This window comes from Venturia canescens, chromosome 1, assembly GCF_019457755.1.
Source record: "Venturia canescens isolate UGA chromosome 1, ASM1945775v1, whole genome shotgun sequence".
Lineage (NCBI taxonomy): Eukaryota > Metazoa > Arthropoda > Insecta > Hymenoptera > Ichneumonidae > Venturia > Venturia canescens.
Window position 1 is genome coordinate 40,338,558 of NC_057421.1, and position 27,053 is coordinate 40,365,610.

The window sequence follows — 27,053 nt, forward strand, 5'->3', positions numbered from 1 at the left end:
CTGGAGATGTTGATAATTTGATACGTGAATATCTGGGCTTACTGCGTAGTAATAACAAAACAAGATTAGATGGCGTGTATGGAGTACGAAATCTCGCTCAAAACAGATTAATGATTGGTGATTCACCAATTCATTTCGAACTCGATCATATAGTGGTTGGAGATGAAAAGTACCCCAAAAGTATTGGCTTGGTGGAACTGTTGTTTAAAAAAGAGCCCGAACTCAAATATCTAACACCAAATGACTTGGAGAAATATCAGAAAATTATCATCACAACGAATGCTCATAAAAAATTTTATAAACGCACGGGTGCGGTACGTCAGGATAAAAATAGTAAATTTAAAAATTATATATCCCAAATGCTCGGTAGCAACGATAAGAAAGGTGGTGCTCTGCCTCAGTATAAGGTAGCACGAAAGCATACCTCTGTCGACTATGTTCATTGGGATGATCCAAATGAGCTGGTAGATCGTCTTCGCTTATTGCTCGCATCGCAAGCTGCTGGAAATTCATCACATTCGAATGAAATTATATCGATTATCGAGGAGTTGCGTGAAGCTGAAATCATTTATTAACATGTGATGGCTTGCTTTCATCCACATTCCCAACATGAGCGTCGATGTGTTTGGACGAAAGTTGAGTAGACGTGGTGCAGGTCCTCCGGGTAAACCAGGTGCTGGATTCAAAATTACATCGGACGGTCATTACGACTTGGAACGAAAACGACTGAGCAACGTTGGTGAGCCAGTAAATGCTCGAGATGTTGTAACACTCGGTGCATTCAGCAAACACATTCATTCTATAACTCATAGTGTGACTCATACAACGAATCAAAAGTGTGAATCGAATGTGGCGGCCGCAGAAAAGCGTGTGAGAACCGAGCTCGCCTATCTCCGTGAAAAAATTGATAATATAAAGAGAGAAATCTCAGAACTTCATGATGATATGAAGTTTTTACGAGATCATCTAATGATAAGTCAGTGAAAAATCCTCCAGACTCTTATCTTCTGCAATTGATGAGGACTGTGGGGGGGAGAAGAAAAAATGAGTGAAAAGAAGCTTGCGGTGGTTGAAGAACTGCATAAGCCAGCTCGGCGGAATTATCCACGTCGACATGTGGATATACGTGGCCTGGATGAGACTTGGCAAGCTGATCTTGTAGATATGTCTGCATATGCACAACACAACTCCAACCATAAATTTCTCCTCACCGTCATCGATATATTCTCCAAATTCGCCTGGGCCGCACCGTTGAAGAGTAAAAGTGGAAAAGATGTGAGTGCTGCAATGGAGACGATTCTCAGCAAAGGACGCATACCGAAAAATCTTCACGTCGATCGAGGAAAAGAATTTTATAATATGAACTTTAAGGCTTTGATGAAAAAGTATAATATACACTTGTATTCTACATTTAGTAATTTGAAAGCATCAATTTGTGAGCGCTTCAATCGTACACTTAAGAATAAAATGTGGATTCAATTTAGTTTTCGCGGAAACTGGAAATGGATCGATATTCTCGATACATTAATTATAAAATATAATGATACATTACATCGTACGATAAAAATGAAACCGAAAGATGTGAACGCTGAGAATGAAAAACAATTATTGCACAATGTATACAATAGATCTGAAGTAGGAAACCAAGCAAAATTAAAAATCGGCGATAAAGTGCGCATAAGTAAATTTAAGAATGTATTCGAAAAAGGTTATACACCAAACTGGACAACTGAAATTTTCACAATATATCGAGTGAGAAAAACTAATCCAGTTACATATAATATAAAAGATCATCAAGATGAGCCCATCGCAGGTGGTTTTTACGAGCAAGAGCTGCTTCGAGCAAAATATCCCGACATATATCTCATTGAAAAAGTGTTGAAGAAACGTGGTAGTCAGTTGTTTGTAAAGTGGCTAGGTTTCGACAAAGCACACAATAGTTGGATAAATAAAAATGATTTGTAAACGATAAAGATGGAAAATTCAAAGTCTGATTTATTTTTACGACCCTTTCCCAATCAAGTTCTCCGCACGAAGAGCAGATTTGAAGGAAAAAGAATGACAGTTTCACAAAAAAATTTATTTAACATCAATTACAAAATATATATATATTCCAAATGTACAAATTTTTTGAGGAGAAAAGTCCTCCATTACAGAATTTTTATTACAATGTATAAATGTTGAGAACAAGTTCCCACTCTCACAATTTTTTTCGCATTCAATGTACAAATATATTCTCTCAATCTTTAACACTCATGAGCACACATTCGTATGATCTATGACTCCATAGCTTCTGGAAATTCAGGAATACTGTAATGGCCCCATGGCAACGTGTCTACCGTTCCAGGTATGACATACCGCTTGTCATCGTGTGGACTTGGAGCAATTTTTGTCTCTGTGATGGTATAGACATTGTGTAATGTCGAGCGAATTGAAGATTGAGAACGTTTCATCTCGATCTGCTGATTAAGGCATGTCACGTAATCCTCAAATCTTATGGTTCTCGCAACAACATTACTTTTTACTCCTTTTGCTTTTTTAACATCGTTCTTACCTTCAACTCGCGTCGCATACATCTTCGATCTAAGTCCAACGAATTCAGTCATTATGGCCCCATTGTTTTCATCTTTCATGAGACCCGGGACCTTTTTGTTGACTAGCGGTATACCATAGATGTTGTCATGGGGATAGTCACTAGTGTCATATTTGTCGAGATTACATTTCATGTCCTCGTACACATCTTCACATTCAATATGGTAAATTAAACTATCAGTATCCGTATACATGACTTTACATTTATTTTGATACATCGGCATCATGAACTCGTGGTGGAATTCATATAAACAAGTTTTTGAAATGTCTAAAATAGACATGCCAACATATATCGGTTTGTTAAACATGACTTGGAGATTTCGCAACTCTACAGCGATTAAATTTTCCGCAAAAATACTTCGACTGTGAAAGTTAGGTTTAGCGATCATAGCCTCTGCTCCATATCGACCTGCCCATTGCGTTAACAGTTTAACTTGGACGTGACTACGAACATCCTCCATGGTTTTTCCAAACTCAGCATTATTCATTAATTTGAATAGATTTTTTTCAAAATCATTTTTCGCACGTGTACGAAATTGTGTATTCAAATCAATGTATGTTTTGAGCCAGGAAGATTGCTTAAACTTCAAGACTCTGTGGATTTTCGTGATTTTCAAACCATGTTTTAAACACTGCTGCAATGCACGATAATGTATGACATATCGTTTTTTCGCATTCACCGTTGCAAGAAGCTTCTCTTGCTTCGAGCCCGGAGGTTTATCATGCGTTGGACAAAATGGCAAATCACTATGTACATTGTGCAAGTGTTTTGGATATTCCAGATCAACTTCAAGTATATAACCAATTTCAGAGTCTGATGGCAGAGATTCAACGTTGAAGTTTGCAAGATCTTCAATCCATTCGAAATCTGCATAAGGCAAAGGTTGACTCATTGCCCATCCATACAAATTGTTAACATCAAAATACATCAAGTATGATGATGGAATAGATGGGTCATATGAGTTCATGTACTTGTTATTGGCACGAGCATGTCTTTTGGAGCATTGACTAAGACCACCTCGAATACCTCTCTCCACGAACAATACCATGTCGATGTCAGTGAGCAATTCAAACTTTACCTTTGTATATTTCATCATGGCATCCCAGGTATATCCGGGGAGAGTATAGTAAAACGCAGGGTCAAGACCGTAACTTTTCAGGCAAGTATCGCGGAAATTCTCAAAGATATCGGCTAAAAGTAATACGTCAGTCTTTAAGTATAAATCGCTGTATTCACCGAGCGTTCGCGTTGAAAATCGTTCCCACACATTTTTCGCATGTGCATACTCCTTTTCGGAAACTGTTGAATCAGTTAAAGAGCTGTAAAATGCTTCTCGCGGTGGAAGCTCCGTTTCATCCAACTTTTCCAAACTATCAATGTACTCGTATGGAAAGACACCTTTTCGTGTTAATAAATGAAAATAGTCTAAATCTTGAAATTGTGATTTTAAAGTTAAGAGTTTGTCCGCAGTTAAAAATGAAGCTAGTTTATCGAGACTTGTATTGAGAAATCTGAAAGAGTCGATGAAACGTAATTTTATATTTTTCCGCGTGTCTTTGGATGTTTGAACCGTTTTCGAGAAAGAGATGTACTTTTCTTTTGTTATTGGGAGCAAATCGATTTTCCCCGCGAACGCAGTTGCTACTTCTTTAATTATAAAACCCTAGGAAAAAAAAGGTTGGGACAAGTACATTGATGGTCCCTCGTTTGCTAATAAATCCATCCATAAAAAAACTTTAAAAAAAATTTTCTTTAAAAATTGTCAAAAAAATTATTTTATAAAAAAAAAATACAGTACAATTCGAAAAAAATTTCACAAATCTAGAAAAAACAGTATGTTTAAAAAAAAAATATTCTGTATCTATTTTTTAAAGTTCAAAAAAATCAAATAACAAGTAAAAAATAAAAAACCGAAAAATCGCGTTTGAAATCATTATGCAAACCGATGCCTCATCCTTCTTATTTGATTCGAACAGCTAAATCAATTGAAAAAAATTCCATCTAATTTACGTGCAGCATTAAAATTTATTATATCAATTCGAGGCCAAGTATTTTCTAATGAATTGAAAAAAGTTACCACTTGAATTACGTGCAGCATTAAAATTTATGATATCAATCGGTGGACAAGTATTTTATTAGTAACTCCAAATTTTGACATTATTAAATTCTTCTAAGAAGCTTTTAAATCCAAAAAACTCACATGAAAGCTAGTCATATGTTACTCTATGATGGCAGAGACTTATAAGAAAATCAATTCTTCTCAGACTTTCAGGATCCTCTGGTATTATTCACAAAATTTGACGTCGATTGGATCGATACAAATTATGTTTACATATGTGTTAAAAGTACTTGTCCGGCCCATCACTTTCCGTTTAAATTGTTCATCCCAATAATAATCAGTGCTTCTCTAGAACTGATGGATCACAAGTATCCATGCAGAGGGAATTGAGAGAATTATCTTCAAGTAATTTTTACGTAATTGCACTAATTTAATAAAAAAAGCAAAGAAATTGTTCCGAAATATACAAGGGATATTATTGTGCATTGATAAATGAAAATAATTGTACATAATATATATGTACAAGTTTAAAAAATAACTCTCCAGTTTGTATTCAATGACGGCAATTTTTGCTTCTCACTTATTCTTCCAGCGAACGAATTCCATTCAGAATAAGAACTAACCTATACTATTATTACGAACATTAAACTAATAATGAATCGCATTTCAATAAATGTTTAACCGGATTCTGCCATACAATTCCATTTTTTCATGAATGATTTTTATTTAAATGAATAGTGATGGGCCGGACAAGTACTTTTAACACATATGTAAACATAATTTGTATCGATCCAATCGACGTCAAATTTTGTGAATAATACCAGAGGATCCTGAAAGTCTGAGAAGAATTGATTTTCTTATAAGTCTCTGCCACCATAGAGTAACATATGACTAGCTTTCATGTGAGTTTTTTGGATTTAAAAGCTTCTTAGAAGAATTTAATAATGTCAAAATTTGGAGTTACTAATAAAATACTTGTCCACCGATTGATATCATAAATTTTAATGCTGCACGTAATTCAAGTGGTAACTTTTTTCAATTCATTAGAAAATACTTGGCCTCGAATTGATATAATAAATTTTAATGCTGCACGTAAATTAGATGGAATTTTTTTCAATTGATTTAGCTGTTCGAATCAAATAAGAAGGATGAGGCATCGGTTTGCATAATGATTTCAAACGCGATTTTTCGGTTTTTTATTTTTTACTTGTTATTTGATTTTTTTGAACTTTAAAAAATAGATACAGAATATTTTTTTTTTAAACATACTGTTTTTTCTAGATTTGTGAAATTTTTTTCGAATTGTACTGTATTTTTTTTTTATAAAATAATTTTTTTGACAATTTTTAAAGAAAATTTTTTTTAAAGTTTTTTTATGGATGGATTTATTAGCAAACGAGGGACCATCAATGTACTTGTCCCAACCTTTTTTTTCCTAGGGGAAGTTTATGGTTTGATATCACGTATTTTTTCTCTAAAGTTCCTTATTTATGTTCAGTTGACTATAGGATTTTAGTTTAAATTTCTACGAATTATTTATGATTTTCGGCTTATAACGTTGGTTTTCACGAAAAAAGACCTATTTTTCGTCTCAATAGTACTGAAAATATTTCGTCACAGGTCTGTCCTTGGACTTTGAGGATTTTTTTCCATGTACTCTAATGTGTTTTATCAATTAGGAATCAAAGAGCACGGTCGAAAGCGGGTTAGAGGCTGCGATATGATTTTTGGCTTATATCGTTAGTTTCCACAAAAAAAAAACCTATTTTTCGTCAAAAATGTACTGCAAATATTTCGTCACAGGTCTGTTCTTGGACTTTGGCAATTTTTTTCCTTTAACTCTAATATGTTTTGTCAATTAGGAACCCAAGAGCACGGTGGAAAGCAGGTTGGAGGTCGAGATATGTTTTTCGGCTTGTAACTTTGGTTTCCACGAAAATAGACCTATTTTTCGTAAAAATTGTATTGGAACTATTTCGATAGAGGTTTGTTCTTGGACTTTGGTGATTTTTCTCTTTGTCTTTTAATATGTTTCGTCCATTGGGAACTCAAGAGCATGGAGCAATGCGTGTTGCGGCCCGAGATGTGATTTTCAGCTTATAACGTTAGAAAAAAGAAAGGAAAAGAGGAAAGATAGACCAAATTCAAGACTCAACAAATCCAACAGAATTGGCCATTTTTAAATGTCGCTTTTGCATTCTGAATCTAGACATTTTCGTGTCTTCCAAAACGTACCCCCGACGAAATATATTTCCAAAGTTTGCAAGTGGCCGCTGCGATCCAATTATCTACAGTTTGATAGTTGCCGAAAAAAGGCACCTGAAAACATTTATTATGTTAGAACTCAAAGAAGCAAAAAAAACTGAGCGTACTTAATTCAACAGAGCAACGGAATTCAAAGACGTTTAAGGTACCTGCATTGGTTGTGGAGGTAAACAATTTAATTTCAGGATAATTTAGAAATAAATTTAGAAATTCAGAAATTCAGCATAGAATTTAGAAAAAGGAAAATTAAGTTAATTAGTAAAGCTGAAGACTTTTGGGATGAATTTTTGAGATTATATGTTACGGTTGGAGTAAAAAATTTAAATGATGGGCACACATGCTGCGACACAAACATATGAAAGTTTGCAGGTATTCGCTCCATACCGCAGTATTGGCACACATGCTGCGCCACAAAAATATGAAAGTTTGAAGGTTTTCGCTCCATACCACAGTAATACATTTTCAATACTATTTGAAAAGAAACACCTTAAAACTTGCTGAACCAAGTTCCATTACATATTACCATAATCAAAGATAAGGGCTGATCCGTAGCATATATATTTATCCACAGAAATTTCAGAGTTCGCAGGTATCTGCTGCGGTTCAATGTATCTACGCAATGAGCTTCGTAGACAGCAATTTCAAATCTATCGATAAATGAGCAACTGAAGACTTTTATAATCAATTTTTTACTTCATATATATGTTACGGTTAGAGTCAAAATGTAAAATGAATGGCACAGTATATAAATTGTATAGTTTGCAGATTTTCGCTGTATTTCAATGATCCGAATCTACAGCATTATAATGAAAAGTTGTCAAAAGTCATGATGTTGCATTAAAATGACATAGCGCACATTGCATTCAGAAATTCTGTATATTTCCATAGATGTTGGCAGGCATGATATTTGATCGTATCCAAAACTGAGCAACTGCAGACTTATCATAATGAATCTTTTCACTATTAATTCCACATTTTCAGTTTGCAAAGTGGGAATACTCAACACACATGTCATTTCATAAGTTCTATTGTCAAAATTTGTGTTTACCCACTACATTCCGAAGATACGACTTTTCATATCATCAGAAAAAAAGTCTCCAAAGGCTTTCTGGAACAAGTTTCCAAATTTATCACTCGACAGACCAAGTAGAAAAAGAATAACTATACTTATACCAAGACCAGAAATTTTTTTGAAAATCTGATTTACAAAATGTGCAATTCAAGATTATGGTTAGAAACCTCTCGAATTATGTTACCACAATCATCATGAAGAAGGAGTAGAAAATCATAGGACACATATTAGGGAACGAATTAATAATATGTATCGATCCTCTGCAAACTGATGGGGTGAAAACAAGGATCGGAGAGGGCAGAGCCAAACTGAATATCAAGCAAAATATGGGAATGTTTATATATAATGTTGACACAGGAAATAAATTAGAAAACATTTATTCAAGTAAAGTTTCTAATATCATTCTAACAGTTCCGTGTGTTTTTGTTCTATTTATTCGTATGTATAACCTATTTACACATGATATATAACCATGCCAGTGACGATATATTCGCACTGGGCAATATTTTGTAATTTGGTTTAATTGAAGGATTATTTCAGTCAACACTTATTTCCAATCGAACGAAATAATGAAATCTTGAAAAGTTTCGTTGACATATGCATCGCGCATTTTTTATATTCTTTTTCACACTCACATCACAGACTACATTTACGCGGCCGCTTTGATACCGGTTTAATATATCACAAATTTTAACAAAATAAATAGTAATATGCACTTCTTTAGATGACGAAAATTATTTTTCTATTTATCCCGCACGCACTTCGTAATGTCGAAACTCTGTTCATGCGATCAAAAACTGACACATGGTTTGTACATATATATATGTATATCGATCGAATTTATGACTGCTGTTACCAGCTGTGCTGCGCCGTGTGCTACGTTCTGAAGTTGACGTCAGATTTCCAATCATCAACAACTAATTTCAACAACCAATCACAACGTCTAAAAATGGATGTCGTCAGATCCAACCAATCAGAAACTCGATAGCATCAAAGTGCCTTTGATGGTGTTATACTATAATATACAGACACATAAATTTTTGAATGTGTTGGTAACTTTTGCATAATCTTGAGCCCGTGCAAAGTTTTTTCTCAGCAATTACGCCACCAATAATGCTGTTTTTGGGCTCATTCGATAGAGAATTTCTCAATTAGCTGAAAGTTCAATTTTCAAAGTCGTACATAACTCATAGGCTTCGCAATTAAAGAAAATCACATGCCAATTTTACCCCCACCACCGCGAATCGTTTTATTCAGAGAAAGTATAGTCTCGGCGAGAGCCTCGGGCCAGCAGACGACAGGGCTGTCAATGTACTTGTCCCGAGACTCTACCGAGTCTCTTGACCGAGACTCTACCGAGTCTCTTGATGTGCATCATAACCGGATAAATTGTGGAAAACTATTGGCATGAAAAACGAATTCTGATAGTTTAAATTACAATTTGAATGAGCCGGACCTCTGAATTGTCCTGTCAGGTGGCAATGATCGCGGACACGCTCATCACCCTCGACAAAAGGCTTCTCACAAATATGACATTCTTTTTCTTCCCGAAATTTCCTCCACTCTTGCGGAGACAATTCTTTCATTGGAACGTTCGTAAGAAGAATTTTTTCTACCCGCAAAGCTAATTGCTTAAGTTCTTCTACGAACCATTCCACACAATCCTCACCCCTTCGTTCGTGGTATCCCGACAGCGAATCATCGTAGGAGCACTTGACATAATATCCAACGCTGAAGACACGATGATGTTGGCTCTTATTTTTCTCCCTCTCATCAGCGTTGGTCTTCTCCAGGATACATTCGAGGTCGGCATATACCACGAACGGGAGACGCTCCTTACGATTGGCGTTCGTGAATTCCAGCCATTTGTCGTTTTCGCCCGGTAGTCGAACAGCACAATCGTTGAGTACGCCGCAATCAACCTCATGAGACTGTAGCTTTTCGATGGTTGAAAAGTAATGCAGGCATCTGTAACAATAAAATAAATTTCAAATTTTTAAAAACGTTTCATCATTATCGCAACGAATGAAATTTTTTACAGTTGTATATTAATTTACTTACCGATCACAGATATATTTCTTGTGCCCATCAGTATTAAGTTGAGAGTTGACTAGTCGGGATAAATTCTTGATCCACGCAAAGTGTCCAATTCCACATCCCGACACGTCTTCAATGTACAGCAAGTTGATGTGGCGCTCTTTTTTCTCCTTGCTCACGCGGACTGGTAAAATGACTTCCTTGTTCGCGCTATAGACGTTGATTGAGAGATTATTCATCTTTTCAAATCTCCCAATCTGGTCCAACGTCATAGGGAAGTTGATGCCTCGGAAGTCGAATATCGTCGAATAATGCGGGTAAGAAGATGTGCGATCGCTGTATCGGTCTACCGGATGAAGAGCAGCAGTCATTGCCCATCCAAAACACGCATTATCTGTCGATTTCACATTCACCACCGCTCTTTTCAACTGTATCCATTTTACCAATGAAACGTGACATCCTGCACGTAAGGCATTATATTTGTTGATGTTCACTGTTAGATTGGTTATGGATGTCAAGGTCCAGCCGCTGTCACTCTCTTGGAACTCCTCGAGCGATTTTAGAGTCGGCTCCACGACTCGCTTCTGATACCACTCACTCAGGTCCGATGTTGTGAAAAGTTCAACATTTGCCGTGTTGACACTTTTATTCGCCCGCTTATCACCCACGGTAAACTCTCCGTTAAACGAAGTGTTCACTTTGATGCTATTGTGTTTACGAATATGAGCCTGCACTTGTTCTTCAACAAGCTCATACGCATCCAATAGAAACTTTCGTGGGTCGATATGATCACGATTAATCACAGCGCCAGTTGACAAGCGATTCTCAAATGCGCTGTCAATTTCGCGCCATGTTAATCCGTGATCATTTAATCCTCCGCCCCAATGTATGAAGCGTTGGCGTGTTGCCTGCTTCAAACATTCGAGACGCAAGATTTGCGAAGTGACCGAGTGGTGATATCCCAGTCGTGGTCGTTTCGATCGAACTTGCTCCTCCAACGATTCGATGAGGGTATCACATTGGTGTTCCCACACCAAAAGTTGCTCCAACGTCCGCAAGAGAGTTGCTTGCATACGCAGCAATTGCTCGGTAGCAATGTCGACGGTGAGAGACATGATGCACTGAACGGAATTCGACTCGTAACTGTTACGTCGTCTCAACAGAGTCTGGACCTTCCTCAAAATTGTTTCATTTTATATACGCGTTTTTTTCGGTTCTGAGGTGGGGATGAGTAGGAGGGAGGAAAAATCTTGACTTTTCTGGAAACTCTAATGTGATTCCCAAGATCTAATCGAGAAAGTGGAGGAAGTGCGGTTGACTTCAAAAAATCCCTTTTTACACTTTTTGAGAAATGCCTCTGCAGGTTAAAAAATGTGCAACAGCGAACACATAAATCTGTCATTGTGCATCTCTGTAAAGATTTCTAGTCCAATGTGAAAATTTTTATAGTTTTTCTCGGAAAACATTCTTCTTGACAACTTTCAAGCTAAAAATGGGTGGGAAGGCAGGCGCATTTCCCAAAGAAATCTCATTGCCTTCTCAGGAATGTAGCACAGGACACATAAATCTCGCATTAGGGGTCTCCTTCGTCACGGATACCAATAATTGAGAACACTTTTCGTCTCAACTGACTTTTCTATGCAGGAAACATAAATCTGTTATTGGGCATCAGCGAATTCTTTTTTCCTCGAATATACTTTTGTCTATGCAATGCCGCAAGCAGGACCACTGCATCCCTCCTCCACTTCCTCACTACCCTGAGGACCTTCACACAGCCCCCGCAACGCACTCCCCCTGAAATCTCTGAGTTAAAACTAGTTTTTGAAAAAAAGAAATCTCGTCGAAACTTGTACCACCTCAGGCATACAAAAGATGCAACACAGGACACATAAATTTGTCGAGGGAGAGGCATTTTGAAAAAAGAAATCGCCATCTCAGGAATGTAACACAGGACACATAAATCTGTCATTGAGAGCAAATACTTCCAGTCTGATGCAAACTTTCATTTTTTCTCAGAAGAAAACAATATATTCCTCTAAGCAAAAATTGGGGGAGGGGCATTTTGAAAAAGAAATCTTGTCGGAACTTGCGCCGCAATACAAAATACGTAACACCGGACACATAAATTTGTCATTAGTGTGACATGTAAACATCTTTCGTCACGGAGTCCGATAATTAAGATCATCTTCGGCAAGAGCACTTTAAAAAGAAAATTCCGTTCAATCTGATATACCAGAAACATAAATCAGTCATTGGAGGGTGTAAAAAAATCTTTTGTCTCTTCAAAGTGCCGCCGCACCCCCGCACCTTCCCCTCCACATGCCGTGCAGCCCCGCAACGGTCCCCGCGCTCCCCCGTCCCCGCTCCCCCCTGAGAGCCCCATGGGTTAGAACTGGTATAGCCTTACTACTAATAGGACGTGAGAAATTCATTCTTACGGGAAGCACCCGGAACTTGAGAAAGTTCAAGTGAATCAAAAAAGTTACCATCTGAGTTATGTGCAGCACTACAATTTATGGCATCAATCGGAGGATAAGTATTTTATTAGTATATAATACATAATTTTTCACAATATGAAATTGTTCTGAGAAACGTTCAAATCCAAAAAAAAATCGCATCGAAGGTAAAAGTCATTTGTTACTCTATGGTGGCAGAGACTTACTTAGAAGAAAATCGATTCTTCTCAGACTTTCAGGATCCCCTGGTATTCACAATATTCGACGTCGATTTCGTATCGGTACAAATTATGTTTAAATATGTGCTAAAAGTACTTGTCCGGCCCATCACTTTTCATTCAAATTGCTCATTCAAATAAAAATCAAACTAGACGTTAATTTCTGCGTTATTTTTATGGAACTAGCATTAACGCTGCTACACGCCCACTTGAATTTGGACATCATTCCACATATGCTCGGCGGCAACTATCTCTTCGCAACAATTCATGGCATCGAGTAAACAAAACCATTGCAACGGATAGAGGCTTTACATTCCGATATATGGAAAATTTTTTTTTAAGAAAGGGTATATAGTAATACACTAGGGAATCACTTTTCATCGAATTTCAAGAAATGCCCGTGTCGCACTCATTTTGTTTTGTTGAAATTATTTACAGTTGGTTTCGTAATTTTTTTTACATACCATTATGTTTTGAATTTTTTTCACTCGTCATCCGATGTACTCGTCACTTTTGCATTTATTTGACCACGTTTTGTTCCTTTGAACCAAAAGTTTTTCACGCATTACCATGATTTAACAGATTCAATTTTTTATTCATTGCGTTTGAAATGGTTTTTTTTTATAACCTTTAGTAATGAATTGCTCATTTGAAGCAAGTTTCGAGAGAACAGATCGAACAACTTCTTATAAATCATCGTGCATTCGTGTTTTGAACTACATGAGTGTCACATAGGGTTTCACTGAGACTACTGTCCAGGTGACATCAAACATAAATGTACTTGTCTCCAATTTTTTAACAGCATTCGTGCTGTTACTTATGGTTTGATAAATAGGTGTAAAAAAGGGACTGGAGGGCACGGCCAAACTAAATGTAAAAAAATACGACAAAAATACATTGGATTAGATATTTTTATTTGATAAAAGTTTTAAAAAAGTTATTGAAATTCATTTACATTCAACAAATTATTCATTCAAATAAATCTATGCTTAAAAACGATTCACGATAGGAAAGGATGACACAATTAACCGATCGATCACCACGAATTCATCCAGCACACGATACACACATTCCGAACTTCGCATTGTCAAAACAACATGACCCATTTTCATAATATCTCGGTGAATAGTGGAGAGGTGGAGGTGCTGGCATGTGACGTCAGTCCACGACACCGCCGCAAAGTTAGCCCCAGGGACATGAGGCCTTTGATGGTGCTATACCCCTAGGGAAGAAAAGGTTGGGACAAGTATATTGATGGTCCCTCGTTTGCTGATAATTCCATCCATAAAAAAAACTTAAAAAAAATTTTTAAAATTGTAAAAAAAAATATTTTATAAAAAAAAATACAGAACAATTCGAAAAAAAATTCACAAATCTTGAAAAAACCTTATATTAAAAAAAAACTAATTTTTATCTATTTTTTAAAGTGTCAAAAGGATCAAATTACAAGTAAAAAATAAAAAACCGAAAAATCGCGCTTCAAATCATTTGGGAAACCGATGCCTCATTCTTCTTATCTGATTCGAACAACTAAATCAATTTAAAAAATTCCACCTAATTTACGTGCAGCATTAAAATTTATTATATCAATTCGAGGCCAAGTATTTTCTAATGAATTGAATAAAGTTACCACTAGGATTACGTTCAGCACTAAAATTTATAATATCAATCAAAGGAAAAGTAATTTATGAGTAACTCCAAATTTTGACATTATTAAATTGTTCTTAAGAAGCTTTCAAATCCAAAAAAAAATCACATGAAAGCTAATCATTTCAAGAGACTCGGCAGAGTCTCGGGACAAGTACATTGATAGCCCTGTCATCTGCTGGCCTGAGGCTCTCGCCGAGACTATATTTTCTCTGAATAAAACGATTCGCGGTGGTGGGGATAAATTGGTATGTCATTTTCTTGAATTGCGAAGCTCATGAGTTATGTATGGCTTTGAAAATTGAACTTTTAGCTAATTAAGAAGGTCTCTGTCGAATGAGCCCAAAATCAGCATGATCGGTGTTGTAATTTCTGAGAAAAAACTTTGCACGGGCTTAAGCCTATGCAAAAGTTACTAACACATTCAGGATTTGACGTATCTGTATATGTTAAAAGTCGAACTTTAGCGAGAGCGATCGACGTCGAGAATTGCGAAGTGACGAGGCAGCAACGAAGATTGCAGGAGTGAGCCGACTGTGCGAGCGACTCGAGCGAGAGATGGCGCTGGAGTCAGTGCCTCGAGCGTCTGATGGGTTTGCGACAAAGTAGTCGAGATTATGTTTGATTAAGTTCTTTCAAGGAGGTGAAACACCTCATTTATTGAATACAAAATTATTATTTTGATCCTTGCGATCGGGTACACTCAGGCGCTCACGCCAAATCAAAGGCGGGTAGGTTTGGGTGACTCGCCACCGTGATCCCTTGAGGCTGACCTCCGGAACCGGGCACGGTGGAGTGCGTGGTGAATCCTCCCGGTGGTGAGTGACGTCTATGGCTGGTGCCACCGGCTCTAGCCCTGGTAAATCGCGCGCAGTGGCTGGACTGCGGCGTGGCGTAGTTGGAGCCTCCCACTCGCTGCCCGAGTTGATCTCGGCTTGGATGCCTCTGTGAACCCGGCAAGCAGGCCGGGTTTGAGTACTGGTGCTGGTGAGCTCCCGAGGAGAGTCCGGCAGTGGGGACAGCAAGGGGAGAGCTCCGCCGAAGAATGGAGACGTCCAGCGCCTGAGCCGGTCGTCGAATGGATGCAGCGTGGCCCGGGGAGGGCGAGTGCGCCGGAACGTCAGCCCCGAGATCGTGACAGCGATTCTCGGTAAACCAGAGAAACGGTAATCTGAGGGAGTAGGTTAGTACTTCCCAGAGAGGGTCGATTTGGATCCTAATTGTCGATCGATCCTGGCTCCTTAAATCATCGTTCGGAGGATCAAGCTTCAAGCTTCCAAAATAACTCCCCAGTTTGTATTCCAATGACAGCAATTTTTATTTCTCACTTCTTCCAGTGAACGAATTTCATTCGGCATAACTAACCTATACTATTATTAAGAATATTAAACTGATACTAAATCGCATTTCAATAAATTTTTTACCGGATCCTGCCGTTCAATTTCGTTTTTTTATGATTGATTTTTATTTGAATGAATAGTGATGGGCCGGACAAGTACTTTTAACTCATATTTAAACATATTTTGTATCGATCCAATCGACATCGAATATTGTGAATAATATCAGAAGCTCCTGAAAGCCTGAAGAGAATCGATTTTCTTATAAGTCTCTGCCATCATAGAGTAACAAATGGCTAGCTTGCATGTGATTTTTTTGGATTTAAAAGCTTCTAAGAACAATTCCATAATGTTGAAATTTGGAGTTACTCATAAATTACTTGTCCTTCGATTGATATCATAAATTTTAATGCTGCACGTAACTCAAATGGTATCTGTTTTCAATTGATTAGAAAATACTTGGTCTCGAATTGATATAATAAATTTTAATGCTGCACGTAAATTAGATGGAAGCTTTTTTAATTGATTTAGTTGTTCGAATAAAATAAGAAGAACGAGGCATCGGTTTCCAAAATTATTTCAAGCGTGATGTTTCGGTTTTTTATGTTTTACTTGTTATTTGATGCTTTTGACACTTTAAAAAATAGACACAGATTTGTTTTTATTTTAATATAATGTTTTTTCAAGATTTGTGAAATTTTTTTCGAATTGTTTTGTATTTTTCTCATAAAGTAATTTTTTTTACAATTAAAAAAAAAAATTCCATACTTTTTTTATGGATGTAATCATGAGCAAACAAGGGATCAATAATGTACTTGTCCCAACCTTTTTTTTCCTAGGGCAAGTTTATGGTTTTTGCGATTTTCAACAACAAAAACTTGAATTTGATCAGTTATTATTGAATTTCTTTTTTGATTTGGCATTGTTACTTTGTTCAATATGATTCAAATAGTACAATCGCCAAAAGTTACGTACGCGTCCTATAGCCCATTGACTCTCTGCTTGCGCATGCGTCGCAGTCGATTTTTACATTTTTCAGTATTAATTTAATCTTGTTACATTGATTTGACTTGTAATCATTTTTCTTAAATTCGTGTTATTTTTCTGATGATTTTAATCGTGATTACCCGCTTGGGCGACTTAAAATAACAAAAATGCAAAAAGAATTCATTTCAGCAAAATGTAGCGCGGCGAAGTTCAGAGCGGTGCCGGTGGCCCCACTCGGGCCCATGCCTACCGGCCTAAGATGGCCGCCACCTGTCCATAACGACGAGCGCGGTCGCCGCGATGTTTTATCCGTGATCTAAAGATCGCGGAGTTTCGTTAGTTTCGACGGGCTCGGGACGTCGCGCGAGTGTATTGTTACAATATATATACTTATTCTATAATTCTTCTATAACTTTTATTTTTTATATATATTGTAACGAAACGCTCTTGCCGACCTGGCCTGAACGCCGCCACGCGTCGGTTCGAGCAACCTTAATAATAAGGAGCAGGTATGAAGGAAACGTGGACACCGTGAATTTTGTGAAAATAATAAAATAATCGATTTTATTCAATTTAGATCGATATTCAACAAAAATAAAGAAGATTTAGCGCTTTGGCTCGCGGAAAATAAAATTTGTATTTTTATTTTAATATTGTCTTGCTTTGTTTAATCGGATCTGGCGAGAAAAAGACCCGAAAGACCCGAAAACGTTGCAAATTCTCTGTCTGAGATAATTTTTAATTTCTCAATTTTCGGAATTTAATTGTACAAAAATAATAATTAGAAATAAGACAATTTTAAATTAAATGGTCGCGTTCGTTCTAATCTTTCGATACGCCTCGAGCTTAAAAACCTCTCGATTCAATGCTTCGTGCTATAATTCGTTTGACGCGGTTTTTCCGATGTCCTGTTACGCTTTCTTTTAAAATCTCACTATTACAATTCTTATCTCCGTTTTTGATTCGATATAAATTCTAGTGTTATCTATCGCCTCTTGGATAATTATTTTCTAAAATGGGTCTAGATCTCCCTACCTGGACCACCTCGGACAATGTTTTTCAAACGAGAATTTAATTTTTGATAATAGAATAAATTTTTAATCCTCCTCAACAATAAGAAAGATATAAAAAAGTGAAAAGGTAGGATGTAAACCACGGGCTATGGGATAGAAACGTCACCGAATCCCTCCGAGAGTCCGTGCATTTACAGGGTAGAGGTAACCTCCCGTCCACGTGTTATGGGATCGAGACGTCACCGAATTGATCCGAGAACTCCGTGCAACGGAAAGCCGGAAATTTTTTAGAGGTTAGGTGCGGACCCTGGATTATGGGATCGAGACGTCGCCGAGTCGGTCCGAGAATCCAGGCATCCAAGGAAATAGGCAATTCACCGTCCACGGGCTATGGGATCGAGACGTCGCCGAGTCGATCCGAGAGTCCGCGCTACGGGAACCCCAGAAATTTTGAGGATAGGTTTAGTATTGCTGAGGCTGATGTCGAGGTGTACTAAGAGAGGTCCGAGTTGATTCTTTAGCCAGGGAGAACTGTCTACCGAATGAGTCGCGCAGCGCTTCTTATACCCGTGTCCCCACCATAAAATTCTCGAGCGCCGAGAATCTCCGTTTTCGCTCGGTTCTGCGCACCTTTCTGTAACGCCTACTCTGATTGGCCCATTGCCATGATTCACGCTCGCCCGTTGGTCGAGCGGGCTAACATACGATGCGCGGACTACCGCTTTTTATGATTTACAGCTTATTACGATGTTCAACAACAAAAACTTCGATTTGATCCTTTATTATTTAATTTTCTTCATTTTTTGACATTGTTAGTTGTTTTAATATGATTCGTAAAATTATAATCGCTAAAAGTCACGTACGCGTTCTTATAGCCCATCGACGCTCTCCCCGCGCATGCGTCGTAGTCGCTTTTTACATTTTTCATTGTGATTAGTTTTTATGTTATTAATTTGACTCGTAATCATTTTTCTTACATTCGTGTTATTTTTCTGGTGATTTTGATCGTAATTACTCACTTCGGCGACTTGAAATAATAAAAATCAAAAAGAATTAATTTCCGAAAATATAGCGCGGCGAAGTTCAGAGCGGCGCCGGTAGCCCGTCTCGGGCTCATGCCAACCGGCCTAAGATGGCCGCCACTTGTCAACAGCGATGAGCGTGGTCGCCGCGATGTTTTGTCCGCGATCTAAAGATCGCGGAGTTTCGTTAGTTTCGACGGGCTCGGGCCGTCGCGCGAGTGTTTCGTCACAATATCCATATTCCATAATCAAAAATAGGAAGTGATAATACTTGTCGCACGTGTCAATACACAGAAGATTCAAAGTTTGCAAATATCCTCTGCGATTTCTTCATCTACTTTTTGATATGGACAGAAAAAAGTACCATAAATTCATAAAATTAATTACACCAAAGTAAAAAAGACAGCTTACTCAAAAGCGAACAAAACTCAAAATTGTTTGATGTATCTGTGCATTGGTTTTCGATGACAGTAATTCCAAACCTATTCAGAAATAAGCAGCCGAAGACTGTAGTAAAAAATTTCTAGGTTCATATATTCCAGTCGAAACCAAAAAGTGAAAAGATTGACACACCTGCCGCTTCACAGGAATATCAAAGTTCATAGGTACTTGTTACGTACCAGTCATACAGACTTTGGTGCTATGGGGAAAAATACTTCAAAATTTCCTGAAACACATTTTTGAAATTTATTGTCACATTCAAGAAAAAAAGTGACCATACGCTGCTTGTTGAAGCAAGCAAAATGCAGTAATTCTGTATTTCTCCATGGTTATGCGCAGACACAATATTTGATCACATCCAAGAATGATCAAGCGTAGACTTACACACATGAATTTTTCAACCCACAATGCCAATCGCAAACGTGGTCTGGAAATACTCAATATACATGTCGTTTCATCATGTTGTCCATCTTTATAAGGTTCATTGCATTTCGAGGATACAAATTTCGATATCACGAAAATTGAGCAATCAATGACTTATTGAAATAAATTTCCAAATTCATTATGTAACAACTCAAGTGCATACTGTGACGTGACATTTTTGCCCCGCCACTCGTACGAATCGTGTCGACCAGTGGACCGGGTTTATGGCCCATTTTGACGCCGTTCGACTCGTCGGGTGTTGGTCGGAACGAGACTCATCGTCACGTAATTATAAGATTTATTTTTAAGAATCGCGTATAGTACCTTTCGAGCGACAATTTACTAAGTCTAATAACCGTTACCTTTTACCTCGGTGCAAGGAAGAGAGAGAAATTCTTGATTGTTTAATTTTGAGTTTGATGAAGTTTCCTTTTGACTATTCCGTTTGTTTTTTTGAGAGATTTGTTGTTAACGTCACCACATTGGTCCCAGCGAGCATTAGTTATTTGTCGATACTTTCCTGCTGTTCGAGCCGATCTCGCTCTCAAGAATCATCCCTCTCACGCCGTCTTCGAGTACCGAAGAACATTCTCGACCTGCGGGCGGTTGAAAGAGCACGCTGGCATAGGCCATTTATTGAACGCCGCCCGTGTCTTTCCCGCCGTAGCAACCCAGAGTTGCACCGCCTGCAATACCGTGAATTCGGGTGTCAAAGTCCGTGTGAACCGGCGCCTCGTCAGGTGGGGTCTGGGGGAGTTTTCTGGAGGCGAGGTGCTGTTCTTGCCTGGTGGCTTATCTTGTGGGCCCACCGCGACATCCGGAGTCGTGAGGGAGGCCTCCCCTCGTCCTTTCAGAGCTGCCCGCCGGATCCTCAAGAGGAGAGACACCCGGATCACGATCATCTAGTCGAGAGGAGTGTTTCGAGTGAGCGGGAGAGGTGAGAGTAGCAGAAGGGTAATTATTGCGATATTGGGTAAAGAAGCGTAACGGGAAATATCCTCCGTACACGCTCCCTTGTTTTGAGTTTCCCGCGAAAGCGCGAGCAAAGACTCTGTACTCTAGTTCGTGCCTAGCGCGTGAGCGCCGTTGTGCATGGGCCTAGTGGTGGGGAGAACGCCGAATCTGGAGGACCGCTCGTACGCACTATGAGTCTTCTTCCGATCACCTCACCGGCGAGTCATCAATACCTCCCGATCATCGAGGTTCCTTTTGTCTTTCAGCGTGCGACGAGCGGGTTCCTTGGTAAGCCCTTTCTCTTTCTCCCGGAATGATTAATGGAGTTGAGCATTTTGAGTTTCGGAATTTAGTTCCGGTTTATTTGGCGTTTCGGGGAACATGTGTGTCGAAGTTTCGAGCGAGATTGCGGCCGATACTTCCCGTGTTCCCAAATTTTATAGTTTTTGCTGCTCAGCTCCACTAATCGATTCGATATTAATTTGGGTCCATTCAGTATAGTTTATTTGACGTAATCTTGTTGCGCATTAATTAATTAAGTTTGAGTTTTGTAATGTCGAATTTTTGATATCGAATTTTGGTAGTACGCGCTGGAATATTCCACGCAGCTACGTTTCTCTCTCTCCCTGCACGCGTTGAGGCTCTAGCGAGCACGGTCGTTCGCGCGATGTTTTCGCTCTGTCTCTCTCGCACTTATTGTCGCGCGTCGTCTATACGGCGATTTATTCTGTCTTTTGTATTGCGTATTTTTCAGCCGTTCCTTTTGCGTTCGCAGTTATTTCTTTTTCTCTATTTCGTGACGATCGTATTATTTTGTGCCTCTCTATGGCGAATTATCTTACGGCACTCTTCCGTTACCTCTGTTACCGTTTCAAAGATTATCTTGCTATTAGTTTCTGTGATTTATTTTATCGTATAACGCCGCTATCTTCGTATTATTGTACTGATCGTTCGGGAATTTCGGTGTTACCTCGCGCTTAGCCGAAGTCGCTTCACTATTACCTTCGATTACCTTTCGTCGCGAATTATTTTAGGGTTACCTAGCGTCAATTACCTTGCCTATGTTGCCTATGACGCTCTCGCGAATTATTTAGGGTTACCTAGCGTCAATTACCTTGCCTATGTTGCCTATGACGCTCTCGCGAATTACTTTCGGGTTACCTGGTGTCGATTACCTTTTACCTAAATTTACCTAAGACACCGTTTGTTCTGGCGTTGGTTACCTTTTACCTGTTACCTAAGGCATCTGCTCGTCAGATCGCTGATTATCTTTTACCTACAATGCCAGAGCGTCGGTCGTCGATTACCTACGACACCCGCGAAATTGCGATGCGATTACCGATCACCTGAATTACCTGATGAATTCGAGTAAGCCACGCGCCGAAACCGCGTTGTCGTCCGATACGTATTGGCCATGCGATTCTAGCGAGCCGTAAATTGAATTTCCTTTTCCACTCTTATTTTATGTAGAATCCAATCTCGCGAGAATTCATCTTTTCTTGTACTTTTGTTTATTTGAATAAATTGTGAATCTTTTCTGAATCTTCTGTCTGTGTCGATTATTTGCTTTGCGTTGTGAATTGCTACTTTTCCCCAAGGATCCCCCCCTCTACCTTTTGTATCTCAGATGAGCTGAGTAGTCGGACCGTCCTCGGTCATTCGTTCCCCTCGTGTACTCTAAATTCTAGTTTTGCGTTGCGTTACGATCGCGAGAATCGACGAAAATAAAGTCGATTAATTCGACGGTACTTTGTACCTGGCGCCCAGTTCATTCTCGCAGCCGGAGAGTCATACGGGAAGGAGCGGGTGAGCCGAGAAGGGACTGGATCGTACCCTTGCGGGGAAAATCTACGTTACAATACCTATTGAAACGTTTCGATTTCTTTTGTTTCAAGAGAAAAGGAAAAGGTTTTGTATGTTACTCTAGATTGAGAAGTTGGTTCGTGTGCTGGACTCTATTTTGTCTCAGACGGGGGAAAACACGAGATAATTATTTCTGGGGTTTAGATTGATTATAGATTCCTTTTTTTTTTGTTTGCCTCAGATTATGATCCTTTGATGGGTGACAATGACCCGGATCAGTTCATTATTGGCTTTTTTTTTTGAAAATACAAAGAAGAATCTCTAAATTATCAGAAGGAGAAAAAAGTAAAATAAAGAAAAGGGATTGAATTCTTAATCTTAAGATGAAACGTGAGACCGTAAGTTTGAACTGAATTGATTCTAGTATTATTGGTTTAGAGGAAAAAATGTTCTCTTTCCCCTGTTGTTTTTATATGCTTGACGGATTATCGCCGATCCGTCACGGTCAAATTCTCTTTCGAGAAACCAAAAAGAAATGAATTAGAAAATTTCGTTTGGGGGACAGAAATCGAGTTGTTTCATTTGTTAGTACGACTATGCCGAGGTCTTCTCAGAGACGAGGTGCTCAGGCTCGCCAATTCGAATCCTCTAGGCGTATTTATACTTAAGTTATGTTGAAATATTTTACAAATGCGCTGGACGCTGTGCCAGTACAAGAGGGAAATATTTCAACGTGCCTGTGGATTTCATAAAGTGGAAACCTCAATCCGGAGAAACAGAGAGTGATCTCTGTTTCGTTAGGAATCTTCTTACGCGCCAACGCAATGTTGGTACGATAAGGAGGGGGCCTAAACAGGAGAGGACTTCGCTTGGCGATCGTGAAATACGGTCACCGAGCACTCTAGGGGAATTCGGAGGCCCTTGGGTGTCGAGCTTCAGACGCGATGCTGAAACTCTGACAAGGCAGAGAGGAGAACTGGATAGTTCGGAATGGTTTGTAAGAATGGATAGATTTGGGTGATTTCGTCCGCCTTTTATACACCTCTGATTCAAGCCTAATAATCCAGATTTATCTGGTTTTGTTTTTCCTCTCGCTCGCGTACGTGCGATGGATGGGCGCTTCGACGCGAAGCGTCGATCACTTGCCGAAATCCGGTTTTACCCGGGTTTCGGGATGCTGTTTCCCTCTCTCCCGCACGCGTGCTCCACTGGATCGGGCGTATGGATAAGTGTGTACGTTACACTATGCATTTACATAGCCCAATGATTTTTAAGAACTCGGGTGTATAAACAAGCAATCATGAAGACTGTTTGTTATTAATTTTTCAAATTATGTTGTTGAAATCAGTATGAGGAAATAGAAATACGAATGTCACTCACATTGCCCGGGGGGGGGGGGGGGGGCGCACTTTATCGTGTGATCGATCCTTAACTAATAAATAATTTTTCGTTATTAAATTTCAACCTCCTTCACCTTAACGTTGCTTGTTAACATTTCCCATTAATAAAAATATTTAAAAAAAAATTATTTCCAGTATAGGTGGAGCCACGCTTGCGAATAATTACTATTTTTTTAGTCAAATATGACGACTGCATAGTTAGAATAGGAGATCGCAAATATTATAATATGCTTTATTTCTTTCAAACCCCCGTTTCACCAACTTAAAAGCCGAATTTTGACTTATATCACTCTTGAAAGAAGTCTTATGTTAGGGGAAATATAAAGACTACAGGGTCAAAACTTAGGGCAACAGATATTGTAATACTGCCCCAATCGCGTCCGGCGTAATCCGCGAAATATTTTCTTAACCTCAACCTATCAAGCAGAAATTTACAAAAATCATCTCGTATAACCGGAATGTCGCGTTCCCCACTTGGAATGTTCATCACTCCGTGTTTATTTTTCGTGATAAAACAAGAATCCACGCGAGGAAAAAAATTTATCATTAAGTTAAAAGTATTACTTATTATAACTAGAAGTGCTCATAACTCCTTAAAGAGGCCGAAACAGCAAATTTTTTATTCTTGAAAATCTTCTTATTTTAGCCCAAATATTCAGAATCAATCGTTAAATCTTGGCACTCCGGAAACCGTAGACGTGCTCTGACTTGAAGTAGAAGACGCTTCGGTAGTCCAGGGTGGTTAGTTTTATACTTGAAATCCCTTCCAAGGGTGCCTCTGAAGATTCCTACTCCTTTTTGTTTCTTCGGCGGTGGGAAAAGATTCCTAAACGTAGATTTGCTGATTGAGTTGCGTGATATGACTAATTTTTGGTACACCCCATTTTTCCTTTGGTGGTGGAAAAAGGTTCCTGTCCGCGGAAGCGCGGATCAAGTCCTGTTGTGACTAATTTTGATTCTGTCCTTTTCTCTCTGGTATTAAGAGAGGGTTTTTGATTCCTGGTTTGTTGATAAGTCTTTAAATCAAGTCGCGATCTGGTTCATTTTTAACGTTGGTCCTTCGTTCTCGGAGTGGGAGATGGTTTTGTCCACTGATTTGTGGATTGGTTATAAATTTGAGCTGCGTTCTCAGTTGTGCGAAGCATCCAGCGTTCTCACCCCCCAACAAGGATTTTGTTTACTTGTGGTTATTGAAGTGAAAAGTTAATGGGATGTTAAGGAAAATGATATATTAAGGAAAGTAGCGGATTACGTCGTCTCTTGGCTCTAGTCCTGTCACACCTGTGTGTCACCTGCCTTTTAATGATCGTGTCGTATTAGAGTGGTGACTGAGTCACAGTAGCCCAATTCTTCTTGAATATGGGTAGTAGAGAATCACCTATTGTCCTTCTTGGTTCCAGATTTCGAATTAATTTTTATTGCAGTTTCCATAGTTGGTTCGAATTTTATAGCCTTCGGAATCCATTCGAGAATTTCCGATCAATACTCTGGTTTTTCTTGTTATTCTTATGATTATTATTGAGTAGTTATTATTAGATTGAGATTAGATTGAGTAGTTATTATTAATTGGTTAAATGAAATGGGAGTAGGTTGTAACATTATTATGACTAGTTTGTCGTACATGGTTTGCCAAATTTTTATTCATTATATTATTGTACCCGAGCTTCACGTACTTGGAGTAAGGATTCAAATTCGATATTCGTGACGATAAATAGCCGAAAATCGAAATCAATCCATTTTTCATATTTGCGTCCACCATATTGAATCCGCCATTTTGAATTTAGAAAAACCGATTCCAGATTCGGATTCAGCGGCCCCAAAAACCATCAAGTACTCACTTTCGTCAAAATCAAAGCATTTTTCAAATTTGCGTCTGCCATCTTGGATCCGTCATTTTGAATTAAAAAAATCTGATGTCAAATTCGTAATCAGCGACCCCAAGAACCTTGATGGACCAAATTTCAATCAAATCGGTGCAGTAGAAATGTTTTTTTTTTTTTTCAAATGCCCTCATATGGGTAATGACACAAAAATGGCACGACTTTTTTTTTGTCCCCCTATATGAAAGGTTTAAAAAAAAAAATTGTCTGGGATGCTATAACACATGTCGGCTAAACTGTTTGACATTTTTTTAAATGCGCTCAGGTATATGCTATGCGAAAAATTTCTGAAAATTATTGTTTTCGTCATGAAATTACTATATCTATGTACATTCCAATTATCAGGCATACTGCTATGACACCGACTGCCTTTTTTATAAGACAGCAGAAATGGCCTCCCACGCGATCGCTATATTTTTAACAACTACTATCTGCCTAGTCGGGTTAGAATAATGAAACCTAACGATTCAATACAGTTTTGGCCGTATTTCTATCACACATGGTTTTGGTCATGGGCACTAACTATTACAAGTTCTCTCAGATAGTGAGCAATGAATTATAAATCATTACGTATAATATTGATCCATTAACAGTAAATCTTGGAAGTGAATTACTGGTGGAGGATTGAATTTAGGTGAATATTGTCTCATAGGAATTTTATCGCAGATATGTGGCCTGTTGGTCGCAAAGCATGTTACTGGTCATTACACGCTACTGTACAAAAAAAACAGTAACCACTACCGAAAAATCTACGTTTATTGGATACCGTTTTAATTTCAAATGGAATTTGCAATCGATTGTTGAGAAAATAAACGTTAATAACGGATTGATAAGTTTGCTTATGATTCGGGATATTGTGCCGCTCAAGGGTTAATATTTCTTTCATCTCAAAAATATTTTTTTTTCATGCGGTATAATTTCTGATCATAGACGTACGAGCTCAGATTGCCAATTAATTTTCTCGGAAAACGAAAGGCCGAGCAATGATGAAACACCTGAGCAAACTATCGTCGAGCCCGGTGATCCTATGTTGAATCAGCATCCATGGGGCCAACAGCAACAGCAAACGTTGCAGCATCGGAAGCTAAGTCAACAAAATTCAATTGAAAAACCAACAGAAGTTTCCTATACTGTTGTTACAGTTGGAGGTCCTCAAACTATAGCAGATCTCCAACAGAAACTACTCCAGCTGACTAGCCAACCATTAGAATCCGTAAATACCGGTACTCCACCAATTAGCCATCCAGTTACACCTCACGGTTATGCGTTTGGATTGGCTGGATATGAAACCTACATCCATTCCTTGCAACAGAAGCTTATCAATGCGAGCGTACCGGTTCCACCGGCTCAGTCATTAGTAAGAAATTCATTCTCTTATCATTCACGAATATTACTATAAAGATTTATTCGGATACTGCATCTCTTCTATTTTTTCAATTAAGTGAG

At 38.5% G+C, this 27,053-nt stretch overlaps 1 protein-coding gene across 1 annotated transcript in view; it reads left to right on the top strand.

Annotated features, from left to right (window-relative positions):
* Window positions 1–27,053, top strand: part of LOC122408149 (uncharacterized) — a 1,237,064-nt gene that overhangs the window by 841,956 nt on the left and 368,055 nt on the right. The window contains exon 18 of the mRNA XM_043414787.1: window positions 26,538–26,964. Coding sequence (XP_043270722.1) covers window positions 26,538–26,964 — 427 coding nt within the window. The remainder of the gene's footprint in view (window positions 1–26,537; window positions 26,965–27,053) is intronic.